At 41.5% G+C, this 13437-nt stretch overlaps 1 protein-coding gene across 1 annotated transcript in view; it reads right to left on the bottom strand.

Annotated features, from left to right (window-relative positions):
* The window catches only part of PGM5 (phosphoglucomutase 5), a 187442-nt gene extending 174792 nt beyond the window's left edge, over positions 1-12650 (bottom strand). Inside the window, exon 1 of the mRNA XM_053574472.1 lies at positions 11879-12650. Within this exon, the coding sequence (XP_053430447.1) occupies positions 11879-12139 (261 nt within the window). The 5' untranslated portion in view covers positions 12140-12650. The remainder of the gene's footprint in view (positions 1-11878) is intronic.
* Positions 12651-13437: the final 787 nt, after the last annotated feature.

The raw sequence follows: 13437 nt of genomic DNA, 5'->3' as shown, positions 1-13437 counted from the left end.
GTGGAATTCCCAGAAGTAACCAAGGCACGAATACTGTGGTTTTCCAGACATCAATGGACTTCTTCATTTGCATATGGATAATTTGTTACATGGAGAGCAGATGAGAGCCAGAAAGCTCCTGCTCAGTTTCCTGCACCCTGGAAATCTTTACACACACAGTGGGGCTGGAAGGAGGGCGGGGGTTCATTAGAAACAAACCAAATGGATCTTACCTTCCATTCCTAATACCTAAATAAGGACAGAAAAGCTGCGGGCATCTAGAAGTGCAGCCCCAGGTCTGTTCCACCACCAGCCCACCCGATTCTCAAGATTTTGTTGAGAAGATCAGGAAATCTCATATCCCTCAGATGCAAAATGGGGTGGTGAAAACTGAGAGGCTCTCTCTCCTGGTAGTGTATATAATTCAGTATTTGGAAAATGCTCTGAAATCTTTACCTTTAAGGTCAAAGGTCTGACTCACTAAAACAAAGAGGGGCTCTGCTTGCTGATGCTTTATGAGGTGGTCTCCCCAGCGAGACACCAGGGTAGAAACTCCAACTGGGTTTACCCGGTCAGAACAGCCAAGTTGAGGGCCCTGAGAAAGGCTGAGGTTCTGGGGTCCAACAGGAAAGGCTGAAAAAACTAACTTCGCCGCCTCCTGCCTATGTGACCTTGGGCAGGATCCTGATTCCCTCTGTACCTTGGTTTTGTCATCTAAAACATCACATGATGGATGGTGAAAAGAAGTGACAGGACCAAGCTCTAGGTCAGGGCATCCCGCCCCACAGACTCCCGATACATTACACTTGTCTTCCTTGCTAGTGTCATTTCTTCACAGTAATTGAATGAATTTGTTGCCTTTTAATTAACCTGGAATATTTTTCTAATTACCATACACACACGTACACACACACGCACATTCTTTTTTAACATTTATAAGCTCTAGATATAAACAAGAAGAAAATAAAAATAAAAATCACCTGTAGTCCTTTCACCTAAAAATGACCACCACTAACATTTCATGTGTAGGCTTTGTCCCTGTGTCCTGGTCTCTCTCTACCTCTGATTCACTTACGTACTTTTACAAAAGGGATTGTTGTTATTCACTTACTGTATCTAACCCTTCCCTCAAGTCTGTCTTTCCATGTCACTTAATAGTCTTCCATGATACAATTTTAAGGGCTGTATAGTCTATTATTTAAACATACCATTGCTTATTGACCCATATAAAAGTGTTCTTTCACCACAAATTTTTATACAGAAAACAAAAACATGCTTGAGTATTAAACCCACACTGTGACATAAATTAAAGTGGATGCAGTTTGTCAATAACTATGCAATAAATGAGCCGTAACATGCCCACATAACTACCATGTCTTTCTTCTCACTAAGAAGCTGCTGAAGTCCATGGTCAGCAGTGGCAAGGCCATGTTTGTGACCTTGTCCTGACCTGGACCTTCCTTGATTTTCCGCATCTGTGCCTCTGGCTGGTCCTGCCCACTTCTGCCTACGAGGCTGGCCTGCTAATTTATGCTCAGTGTCATTGAGCTCACTGCACGAAGCTGCCCTTGGAAGACAGATTTCTGCCTAGAACGGTGAGACATACACTGCTTATATTTCTTACTCTTGGTCCATCCTACTCTCGCACAAGTTCTATTTATTGTCATAGAAACGTAGGTCATTTGGGAACATTTAGATAATTCCTTCATTTCTGTGTAGTCTTCAAACATTTCTAACATTTTAGACTCTGTAAGAAGACACAGCTTTATGGGCAGGGGTCTGTGCACTCATATGCCACATGATAAACTATCAAAATGCTTAAAAACTCTTTACAGCTGGCGCCTTCATAGGTAGACAGAAATTATATATACACACACACATATACACACAGACACATACACACACAGGGTGTCCATAAAGTTTGTGTGTGTTTTTTTGATTGCACACAAACTTGATGGACACCCTGTGAGTGTGTATATATGTACACACAATTGTTTGGGATATATATATGTATATATAAAAAAAACTCAGTATCTTTGGCACATTTATATATAGATAGAATATATATACACACACATTTTTTACATATTTGATATATTTTTTATAGGTAGAACAAACACAACAAAACAAAAAACTCACTTGCCTTTAAAGCCATGCGTTTTGTCCCAGTAATTGCCACAGTCAATTAAAAGACATTTGTATGGATTTTTAAATAAATGCCATCAGAGCCAGTTTCTGTTAGGCTAGAAAATAATAACTGCCCACTTGCTAAATGCCCCCACCCCTTATGCTCTGTTCCAGCGAACTAAAGACCTCAAGCAATCATAGATTGCCAACTCAGCAAGATTAAACAATTTACTGTTATTTATGACAGCCACGCTGGATCTTCTGTATTATATTCCGCATTAGCTTCTATCACTTTACATTTGGGAGATCCCATCCAAAAAAAGATCATGCCTCCTAAGCAAACATTCAGCAGGGCTGCAGGAACAGGCCCCCTGACAAGCATCCTGCCAAAATCCTTTAAAGCATGAGCATCGTGGGCTCCTGCAGCTGTGCATTTTCAGACTGCTCAACAGATAAGCATGGAGTCTCTCAGTCTCTGCTTGGTCTATTCCTTTCAGTAATCTCTCACACGGCCCAGTCCATTAGGTTTGAAAATCCTCATGAAATGGGCAAAGTAAGATCTGACCTTAGTAGGGGGGTAGGAGGGGTGGACATGGAGAGAGGGTGTTCCCTCTTACCACAGCCTCTCAGAAAGGTTAAAGATGGAAAGGCATGGCATTGACTCAGCTCATTCTTAGCAAGAAGTAAGGCGCAGACCTCGCTACAAAATTCCTTCATGCTGAGTGGAAGTCTGCGCAGGAGCAGCTGCTGCCACTTCATGGAGCGTGGTAGTGTATTTGTACATGCATGAAAGTGTGTGTGTGTGTGTCACACAGGATGGGAGGGGACAGGGTACCCTGTCTTTCCCAGTCACCTCCCCAGCCTCAGCCAGCAGCCTAGAGGAAAAGGAACACCAAAAGTCAAGAAGAGGAGTCGACACCAGAGCCACCGTGTGGTCACCACATCTGCAGGCGTCTTCTGATGTGATAGAGCTACTGGGACTTAAAAAAACACAACGCACTTTTACTTTAAACAGAGCAAAATATTTTGGTAATACTTGTTATATGAGTAAATAAAATAATTCATAAGACTGTAATCCATTACCACATTCAAGGCTTCCCATACCCAGGAAGACACAGGTTAAGTGTTATTACCTCCCCTAGTTTTATAAATGAAGAAACAAACCCCAGGATGCTCAATGACAACAAGCTGCAAACATAGGACCGTGATACAAATCCAGAGCTTCCCCTTTTCTCTCTGTTATCCTTTATGGATGGATTTTAATTATGAAAGCAATGCATGCAAATATGTGATTTTTCTTAATTGAGACATACACAACATAGAAAGGGAAGGATTCCCCCCCCACACCATGAACACTACTGACTGTTTGAGTATATTCTTCCAACCCTATTTTTTATGCCTACATTACATGCACAAAAGTGGGATCATACTACACACGGTGCTCTGATAATTGCTTTTCTTAACCTAACGAGCTTTCCTATCTTTTCCACATTACATACAGATCCATATCCTTTGTTTATAGATTTTAATAGTTCATGTTGCATCATAAATTATGTACCTGTTTTCTACTATTGAACATATAGATTTTTTCCAAGGTTTTCCTTGGCAAAATGCTGCAATGAATATCCTTGTACATTAGAAGTTTGCACATTTGCTCTAGAAAATCTACATGATAGGTTCTCAGATTAAGGGATACTCTGTTAATTTTTATATATATACTGCCAAATTGCCTGACCAAAAAGTTATATCAGTTTAACTTCCACCAATAATGCACAAATATGGTAATTTTTTAATACCTATGCCAACTCTATTTTCAACATTCTTTTTTACAAATTGATGGACTGTTTTTATTTGCATTTCTCTAGTCATTAATTAAGATTGATGACCTTGGCAGCACCCATAGCTCAGTTGGCAGGGCACCAGACACATACACCTAGGCGGGCCCAGACCAACTAAACAACGACAACTGCAACCAAAAAATAGCCAGGCGTTGTGGCCGGCACCTGTAGTCCCAACTACTTGGGAGGCTGAGGCAAGAGAATCGTTTAAGCCCAAGAGTTTGAGGTTGCTGTGAGCTGTGATGCCACAGCACTCTACCCAGAGTGAGAGCTTGAGACTCTGTCGCGAAAGATAAAGATTGATCACCTTTTCATTTGTTTGTTGTTGTTGACAATGTTTGCCTGGAATTGTTTGACTTTTCTTATTAATTTGGAAGAACTTTTTATAAATGACAGATTTTAATCATGTGCTATAAAACTCTCTGCTCCCAGTATTTTGTAGGTCTCTTGTCAAATAGAATAAAGTCTGGTCGTCTGATTTTGGATCCTTTCTCTTTCCATTGCAAGTTTCTAAATACAAAACTAGATACCCCCAGCTAGACTCTCATTAGAGGAAAACAATAGAAAGGCAATAATTACATACTATATTTTATGTTATATTTTATATATATATTATATATTTTATAAAGACTTGGAAAGAGAAAGGAAAAGTTTAAAACTTCCATGACTTCAGGCCAAGAAAATGAACTTCTTTGGAGGTTGAATGTTTTTTCATGAAAATAAAGACATTACCCCAAAAGCTGATGTCAACAGTCTCCCTCATCTCTTACAAATGTAAGAGATAAAAGATAATTCAAAGACTCAGAGAATGTGGATTTTCATTTTAACAAGTCTTGTATATATTCTAGACTACCCCTATCCATAACTAAGAGAGTCAAATCAGATGAAAAAAGCTAATAAATTCCCTTTGGCTACGCAAGTATAAGCAGTAAAAGTAAACTGGTGCCTTTGAGCATATTACTCCCAAATGATCTTGTTCAAATTCTATTACAGTGCTTGTTTACGTTACTGCTGTCTAACAGAAGAGTACCCAGAGGCCAAACGCTGAGAGTTAAGGTTGATTAATTTAATACCTGTACTTGGACTTCTCCAAAAAAATGGATTCCAACTTCTAGTCCTCAGGTCAGTATAGAAACTAGCAAACTTCCACAGTTCACAAACGGCTCAAAGAGAACAGATGTTTTATAGAAAATTCATAGGGCAAGTTTCACACATAATGTTGCTGATATGTGTCTGCCTTTGTAATAAACATCATTATGCTTTATCACAAGATTTAATAAAGCAGCTTAGTTAAAAATGCCATCTGGGTCTCTGGACACATTAAACAAAGCTTAAAATAACCACTCTAGCAACTGGGAGGCCCCAGCTGTTCTCACAAGCTCTCCCACTCCCTTAACCTCCCCATAAAAAGAATGAATGAAGACGAGAGGCTAAAAGTGTCAAGAATGAACTGACCCAAACAGGGAGATCCACAGAACCAAGGGCTCCCTCAAGTTTGCTATTGTTCACTTGATAAATTTCCTAATTCCACAATTTAGCAATGGTGATTCAGAAAGGGAAAGGAAGAGTTAAGAAAGGCTCGTTGGGCATCTTGCAAGGGTACATGTGAAACTTAGTAAATGTGGAATGTAAATGTCTTAGCACAATAACGGAGAGGGTGCCTGGAAGGCTATGTTAACCAGTGTGATGAAAATGTGTCAAACGGTCTATGAAACCAGTGTATGGTGCCCCATGATCACATTAATGTACACAGCTATGATTTAATAATAATAAAAAAAAGAAAGAAAGGCTCATTGGAGTTTTCTAATGCACCGAAGCCTCCCCTCTCTAGTGTCTGGATTATTATTGCTCTTTCCTTTCACCTATTCTGCAGTGAACGCTAGTACAGAATGCAGAGCAATCTCTACCCAGTTCTTTCTCCCTTCTAGAGATGGGACCTTGAGCTACTCAACCCCAGGCTTTCAAATCCATTCCAGCAAAGCCCTGGGTACTGAAGCACAGGTTTCCCTCTCTTGTTTCCTTCTCTGCCCTCCCTACTTCCGCACCCCTCTCCCCTACTACCTACCTCATCCCACTCTGCTTTGCTTCCAAACCTCTGTTCCTTGTCTTTGGGGTCACACCAAGATTTGTTCCCCAGACAGTTCCAGTAAATATCAAACCAAGTGTATTCTCGTAGTTTAGCATAACCAGCTTTTCACGGCCAACTGGAATCAAATACAGCCTGTGCACGCATATATCTGGAGGATGTTCCCAAGTTCCCTGCTGACCTGGCCTTCTTCACGCCACTGCACTCCCCCCTCTGAAAGATTTCACAAGGCATGGAGAAGTTCTGGAATTCTCTAAGATGCACTATCATCATGTGACCAGGATAGTACACAGCTAGTCAATAAATGAAATTTATGAATTAATAAATTTCTCTTTGCTAAAATTTACAACACAGCTGTAAGTTGTTTGCCAAAGGAGTTTATTCAATGCATACAGTCAAATCAGAATTATCTGAGATAAATTCAGTTGATCATACCCCTTTGCATGTCAGGAAATAATAGTCTTTTACATTTCTTAGTGCTATAGCGTTACAGAGAGTGTTTTCACCTGCAGTGCATTATTAGATTCCCAGGATAATTTAGTGAAGCTTTCATACCTGATTTTTAGGTGAGGAAACATGGTTCTTAAGAAGCTAAAGTATCTGTCCTCCAACTTGTATGGCTGGTATAGGGTTTTTTCTATCACACTTACTACCTCCAAGGCTAAAAGTATGAAGAGGACATGATTATCACATGAAAAAATCTGGTTTGTATTTGCCAAATGTGTATTTGTTAGTACTTGGTGACTTATTTTTATTTAACCTATAGTTGTTTTTGTTGATAATAATCTGACTCCATTTTTGAAAACAGATTTTAAACACTAAGTTATAGATCTGTGTTGTCTAGTCTGGTAGCTACTAACCACTTGTAGCTACTTAACTTTCTATTTTAATTAAAATTAAGTAAAATGCAAAACCTGGTTCTTCAATTTCCTCTAACAACATTTTAAGTATTCAAGTGGTTGGAACAATGCAGATTACAGAACATTTCCTTCATCAGAGAAAGTTTGTTCTATTGACATTTCCAAATGTCAGAAAAATTAGGAAAAGTCAGAAACACCTTGAGTCACATACAGGCCATACTATCATCTTTCTAATCTTAAAGGCAGTTTAGGACTAAAAAAGAAGATTAAAACAAAGAGTAGAAATAGAAATTGCTCTTAGGTATACCTACCCAGAAAAGGGCAAAGGTGTTCCTGTAGCCACTGTGTTGCATTTAGCTCTTAAATATTTTAAGAGATTAGAATAATTTGATAGAGAGATTCTAAACCACTGAAGATGCTTTGATACAGACATAGGGTCAAAAACCAAATGGTTTTAATCTAAGCTTAATCACAATTCATTTAAATGATACTGCTTACTCCTTGTACTTATTCGTCTTTTGCTCTGTATAGTATGACATAGTTTGTCTCTTTAAAGGGGAATTAAATATTTTGGGGGGCTTTTAGATAAATTCCTATATCCACATAAAAACTACAAAAACAGGTAAAACGTATCTTCTCGTTTATTCACTAATTCATTCAAATTATGTATAAAAATCCAAGCATTCATAGTGATAATCAAAAAAGTGAAAGTGAAAAAACAAAATTCATGTGTTCAGGAGAGATGGCTAATTCACAAAATCCTTACTCTAAAAATTGGTAGTTAAAAAAAGAGAGAAATAAATACACAAAGTATATCTGCCTTTCTAAAAGGAACTATTTCAGGATAACCAATTAGCCCAGTTATGAGGAAAATACCGATTTTATAGAAAAATGACAGCTAAAACATGTAAATGGAATTAGAGAATTAGAAATGTCACCATTTTGAAACCCCTAATGAAGTAATCAATTCAGACAAGGACTATTAATAAATGCTAGAACAACTAGGTAGAATGGATAACAGAACTGAATATGCACAAGATGTAATATTTACCCTATAGACTCCTGGCTTGACCCAAGGGAGAAAATAACGGAGGATATAGGGAGTGACCACCATGACGCTGCAATCATTTTAACATCACTAAATTATGGGATATGAATAAAACCATGAGCTATGAAAAATTCTTAGGGAAAAAAGTTGAACCTGAATCCAGTTAAGCCTTGCAATGGGGTGAATATTTATATCCTCCCAATATTCCTATACTGAAATCCTAACTCCCAAAGTGGCGGTATTAGGAGGTGAAGCCTTTAGGGAGTGATTAGGTCATGAGGGTGGAGCCTACATTATTGGAATTTGTGGCCTTCTGAAAGAGACTCCAGTGAGCGAGCTAGCTTCTTCCACTAAGTGAGGACACAGCAAGAAAGCCCAATCTAGGAACCAAGAAGCTGAGTCCAAAACCACCAGGGATCCTGAAATTCCTGAAATTCCCAGCCTCTCCAACTGTTGAGAAATACATTTCTGTTGTTTATAAGCCACCCAGTTCACGGTATTTTGTTATAGCAGCCCTACCAGCCTAAGACAAGCCTTTAGAACTCATTTGCCATTAACAAAAAATACAGAGGACAGAATGAAAAGTTAAATAACACCATGAAAGCAATATGAAAATTCCAGAATGGGGAACATTCCACAGGACAATTGGCTGATTCTTCAACAAGTCTATTTCATGAAATAAATAAATAAATGGGGGGGGGTACTTTGTAGTTTAAAAGAGTCTTGAGATAAACAACCAAATGCAATGTGTGTTCCTTGACTGGAAGAAACTAGCTTGAACAAACCAACCATAAAAGACATTTCAGGATCATTAAAGAAATCTAAATGTGAACTGGGTAATAACTGATATAAAAAAAATCATTTTCTTATTTTGTTTGACGTGATGAAATTGTAACTATGTAGAAAAATGCTCTTATCTTTTTTAGGGATCTATACTAAAGAATGAAGGGGTAAGGCGTCATTTTATTTAATGTACTTTAAAACACTTAAGCAAAAAATAAATGCTAAAAATATAGCAAAATATTACAATCTAGTCTATCAATGGATGTCATTAATCTCATCTTTCTACTTTTCTCAAAGTTTGCAAATTTCATAATTTTATAATAAAATTTTTGACCATCCTAAGTTACATAGGTATGTATGTTTGAAATGTCTACTTCAGACTTCGTGATGTTAAAACGTAAGAAATGTATTCTCCTCCAGCAGTTACATAATCAAAGAGTATAGTTTGTCACAGAAAATTGCTTTGTAAATTTAACTTTTTCAATCAAAACAAGATTTTTCCGATAGACTCCAACCAGTGGTTCTCAACCTGTGGGTCGCAACCCCTTTGTAACAATGAAAATACATCACGGCATTAGGAAGATTGAGTACCACTGCTCCAACCCAGCGTCAGATTTATCATTCCAAAAAGAATAAATGCTAGTTTTCTACTATGTTTTAGCCTATTTATGACTATTCAATAAAAAATGAAAAGGTCAAAGCATTTGGAATAAAAGTTCATCATTCCTGAGTGTCACTCAGCATGCCAAATTGAGAGACAGGTGCATTCCCATCAATTTTCAGTCATTTAAGACCAATTATCCAGTCCTTTTAGACCATATTTCTCCTGAAGCCAGCCTTCTGAGTATTCAGTTGAGGGCACAAGTCCGAAGAAAGTAAGCAACATGAGGAAAAGATTGGTTAAAATTATCTGTTTGAAATTTTCAAAAAAGTGCACCATTATCTTCACCTATTCCCACCCCTCGGGAAGAGGCCCGAAATGTTGTCAAATGCCAGATTATTTAAGAGTTGATGCTTCTGAGGATTTTAATTTGCCATTCTGCCCTTCACAGTAACTACTAGGTTAAATTTGACTTAATTATAAGCACATATTAACATATGGTAATTATCTCCTAAAATAAACTCCACTCTTACAGTAACTAAAACATGTTAGTCATAAAAGACCTATTGAAGTAAAGAGGCTGAAGAGTCTTTTTTTTTTAATATTTAAAGGACCCAGTGATTCTTTTTTTTTTTTTTTTACTTTATTTTATTTTATTTTATTTGCAGCTTTTGGCCAGGGCCGGGTTTGAACCTGCCACCTACGGTATATGGGGCCAGCACCCTACTCACTGAGCCACAGGCACTGCCCTGAAGAGTCTTTAAGGTAAAGTGGACCAAGAAATAATAAAGCATAATAATAATTTGTCCGTGCAAATCAACAATTGTAGCTTCAAAAATATCCTGACCCACAATAAATATTGTACAGGCTATGTTTCTCTCAGGGAAAAAAAAAAAAAAAAACTGGCCTAGAAAGGAGCATGAAAGCTGCCCTAGCTCTCTCAAGGCTCATTATTCTCTATCGCTCCATGCAAACAGTTCTGTCAGGCAACAGTGAAAGACCATTTGTCAACCTCTCTCCAACTCCCTCGTTCTAGCCAACTGTCATCAATCTCAAGTGAGAAACCAAAGAAACACAAGCCCCATATCTCCAGCATCACTGTGCTAAAGTTGAAAATCAGAAGTTCACCATCTACCCCAGCACCACTGCTTCATTTCTCCCGATTGCTTTTGGTTATTTTTTGGAAAATCTTTTCTCCATTCCTGAAACACTGAGGCGGAATTATAACATACAAAGGTGAATTATGGACAATCCAAAAGGGTTGGTTGGTTTGTTTGAATGAGAAATGAGAGGGTAGTGCCTGTGGCTAGAGGAGAAGGGCGCTGGCCCCATATACCGGAGGTGGTGGGTTCGAACCTGGCCCCAGCCAAAAACTGAATGAGAAATGAGAAAATAAAAAGGAAAGTGTTGGGAAGGAGAAAGAGAACCCAATTGTCAGGTAATTGTTTAGTTTTAAGTTTAAATATGTTCACACTCATTTATGCATCTGCAAAAGAGAACCAAAAGTTCTATGTGTGTGAGTCTGGTTGCATTGACGAGCTGGAAATTACTTTTTTAGACAATGTCTCCCACAGATAATTCAGAGACCCGTGAAATTAGGCATCCCTCTTATAGACATCCTTGAGATGCTGCTAGACTTTGGGAAGAGGAATTTGGGATATGGGGATATGCCAAAAGATGCTTCTAGTCGTAGGGTACAGAAGAAAGAGGCAGAAGGAGAAAAATTTGAGAATTCTGAGGTGTGAACATTCAGGTTGCAAAAGAGGACTGGAGAGGTCGTGGGAGAAGGGGGAGAAAATGAGGAAGAACACTGAAAGGGGAAGAGGCCCCAAATGCTGTCAAATGCCAAAAGGCATCTTGGAGCGAAGTTGGGAATTGCTTTAAGAAAACCACTGCAAATCTCATTTCAGACCATTTAGAGACATGCCTGCTGGGAACTGAGAGTTCAAGCTGTTTAGCATCAAATTGACCTACCCCATCCCTACCCTAATCAAATAAATCATTCAGGAATTCCACTGAGTTAAGGAACCAATATTATCTAAAACCTTCAGGGTCTCGACTCTTGCCAAATATGTCAGGGATCAAATGTGGCGCGTGTGTGTGCGCGCGCGCAGGTTCTAAGACAACACTGTTAAATTTGGCAGAGCTAAGATTTAGGGGGCTACAGGATTATCGCAGAAAGGACAGAGAAAGGAAAACTACGTGGGAAGCTGATGAAAGGCGTCTGTGCGGGGAAGGTGGGCAGCAAAACGCAGTTCGAACAATACTTAACCAGGAGCTGCTGAAGAGGGCTGAGGAAAAGAACATCGAAAAGAAAAATGAGCAGGTGTGAGACCTGGGCAGGGTCGAAGAAGAGCTCAGGGCGTCTGGAGGGGCTCACAGATGAGCTGGGGGCCCCCTCCAGGCTTATGGGGCGGTCGGTGCCAATAGAACCCGAGTGTTGGGGCTGCGCCGGGGCTGCTGTGAGCGCAGGGGGGCTGGGGGTACACTGGAGGGAGAGGACTGGAAAGGGAGTTAAAGGGCGAGGAGAGGGGCCAGGGCGTCCGGGTCACTCACCCCGTTGGCCGCGGCCATCTGCACCACGATCTCCGTGGCCGTCTTGCTGAAGTACCTGCCGTCACTGCCCACCACCATGGTGCAGCCCTGGCGGTCGCGCAGGTCGATGGACGACAGCACGCTCTGGATGAAGTTGGGCAGGTAGTTGCGCTGCCCCTCGAAGAGGCTGGTGGGCCGCCGCAGCCCCCCGCCGCCGGCCGGCCGCTGGTCCTCGTAGGGCGCAGTGGGCACCGTCAGCACCGGGATGGGGCTGCCCTCCATGGCGCCTCCTGGCCGGTCCTGCTGCGGCTCCCGGAGCCGGAGGGAATCTGCAGCCCGCCGCGGCCCCCCACCAGCCTGGCGGCGCGCCGGGGCTCCGCCTCGCCCGGGCCCCCTCCGCGGCCGCGGGCGCCCTGCGCCCTGCGCCCTCCCGCGGCACCGCCGGTTTCTCCGCGCCGCGCGTCCCCTCGCTGCTTCAGCAGAGTTTGGCCTCCACCTTCCTATCAAGTGTCCTCCCGACCAACTCCGCGGCAGGATCGTCCGGGGTGCCCTCAGTGTCCTCCCCCACTTACACTCACTTTAGGGGTGTCCCAAAAGCCCAGCACCGATCCCAGCTACCCAGACCCTGCGCCTGGCCCCCCTGGCGATCGCTGCCCTCCCGGGCACACCCTCCGCAGAAAATAGCCTGCGGGTGGTGACAGTTGGAGCAAGTTCGTGTTTCTCTCTCACACCCTGCCTCTCGCCTCTCACCGGCAGCCCTCTCTCCGGGTCTCCCAGGGAGTGAGCAGCTTACGCGCACAAGTTTCTTTTTTGAACAAGGGCAAGGAAGGAGTTGGGAGGGGGCTGAAAACTTTTGCCTTCAGCAAACAGCCCCAGCCAAAAATAACCCTGGAAAGGCGAGCTGAGAATTGTTATCTCCTGCCAGCGCTGAAATTGGAGGCTGGTGGCTGGTGTGTGTCTGTGTGTGTACACACTCCCACCACGACCATTTGTTGCGGGGAATCACACACTGTCAGGCCCTTCAATCCGGCAGGACCTACCTCAGTAGCCATTGCCCTTTCCCCCAGCCTTTCCCAGGGTAGCGCTTTGCAGTATGGAAACTTTTTTTTTTTTTTTTTTTTTGCTTGTTTGTTTGTTGTGGCGATTGGGACACAGCAGCACAGATGACACATATTTCCTTATTCTTACTCTTCCCACCCACCCCCCTCCTACACAGCCTGTGCTTAGAAACAGGCTTGTCCCACACTGCTGAACTCCCCCACCTCCCCGGGGTTAATTGGTTTGACAGGCGGCTAAAGTCCTTGATAATGTCCCACCAGAAATGAATGAACAAAGCCAGATTAAACAAGAAATGGGTACCAGGTCCCTTTACAGAATGATGCATCCGCATTTTCTGTAGGGTCCAGGGATTTTCTGCCTTCTCTCCATAAAGCCCACTTAAAATCCAAACCAAGAAATGCTCCATAGAAAACATGAGTGAAGAGAGGGCAGCGATAAATAGGATAAAATCCACAGGAGGAAGAAATGTTTCTCATCTTCGCTTCTATCTCCTAATCTGGGGCTGCTGCTTCCCCACATGC

Source organism: Nycticebus coucang, chromosome 2 (assembly GCF_027406575.1).
Source record: "Nycticebus coucang isolate mNycCou1 chromosome 2, mNycCou1.pri, whole genome shotgun sequence".
NCBI classification, from domain to species: Eukaryota; Metazoa; Chordata; class Mammalia; order Primates; family Lorisidae; genus Nycticebus; species Nycticebus coucang.
The sequence above is the reverse complement of the archived record's forward strand: the minus strand, read 5'-3'. Positions and strand labels throughout refer to the sequence as shown.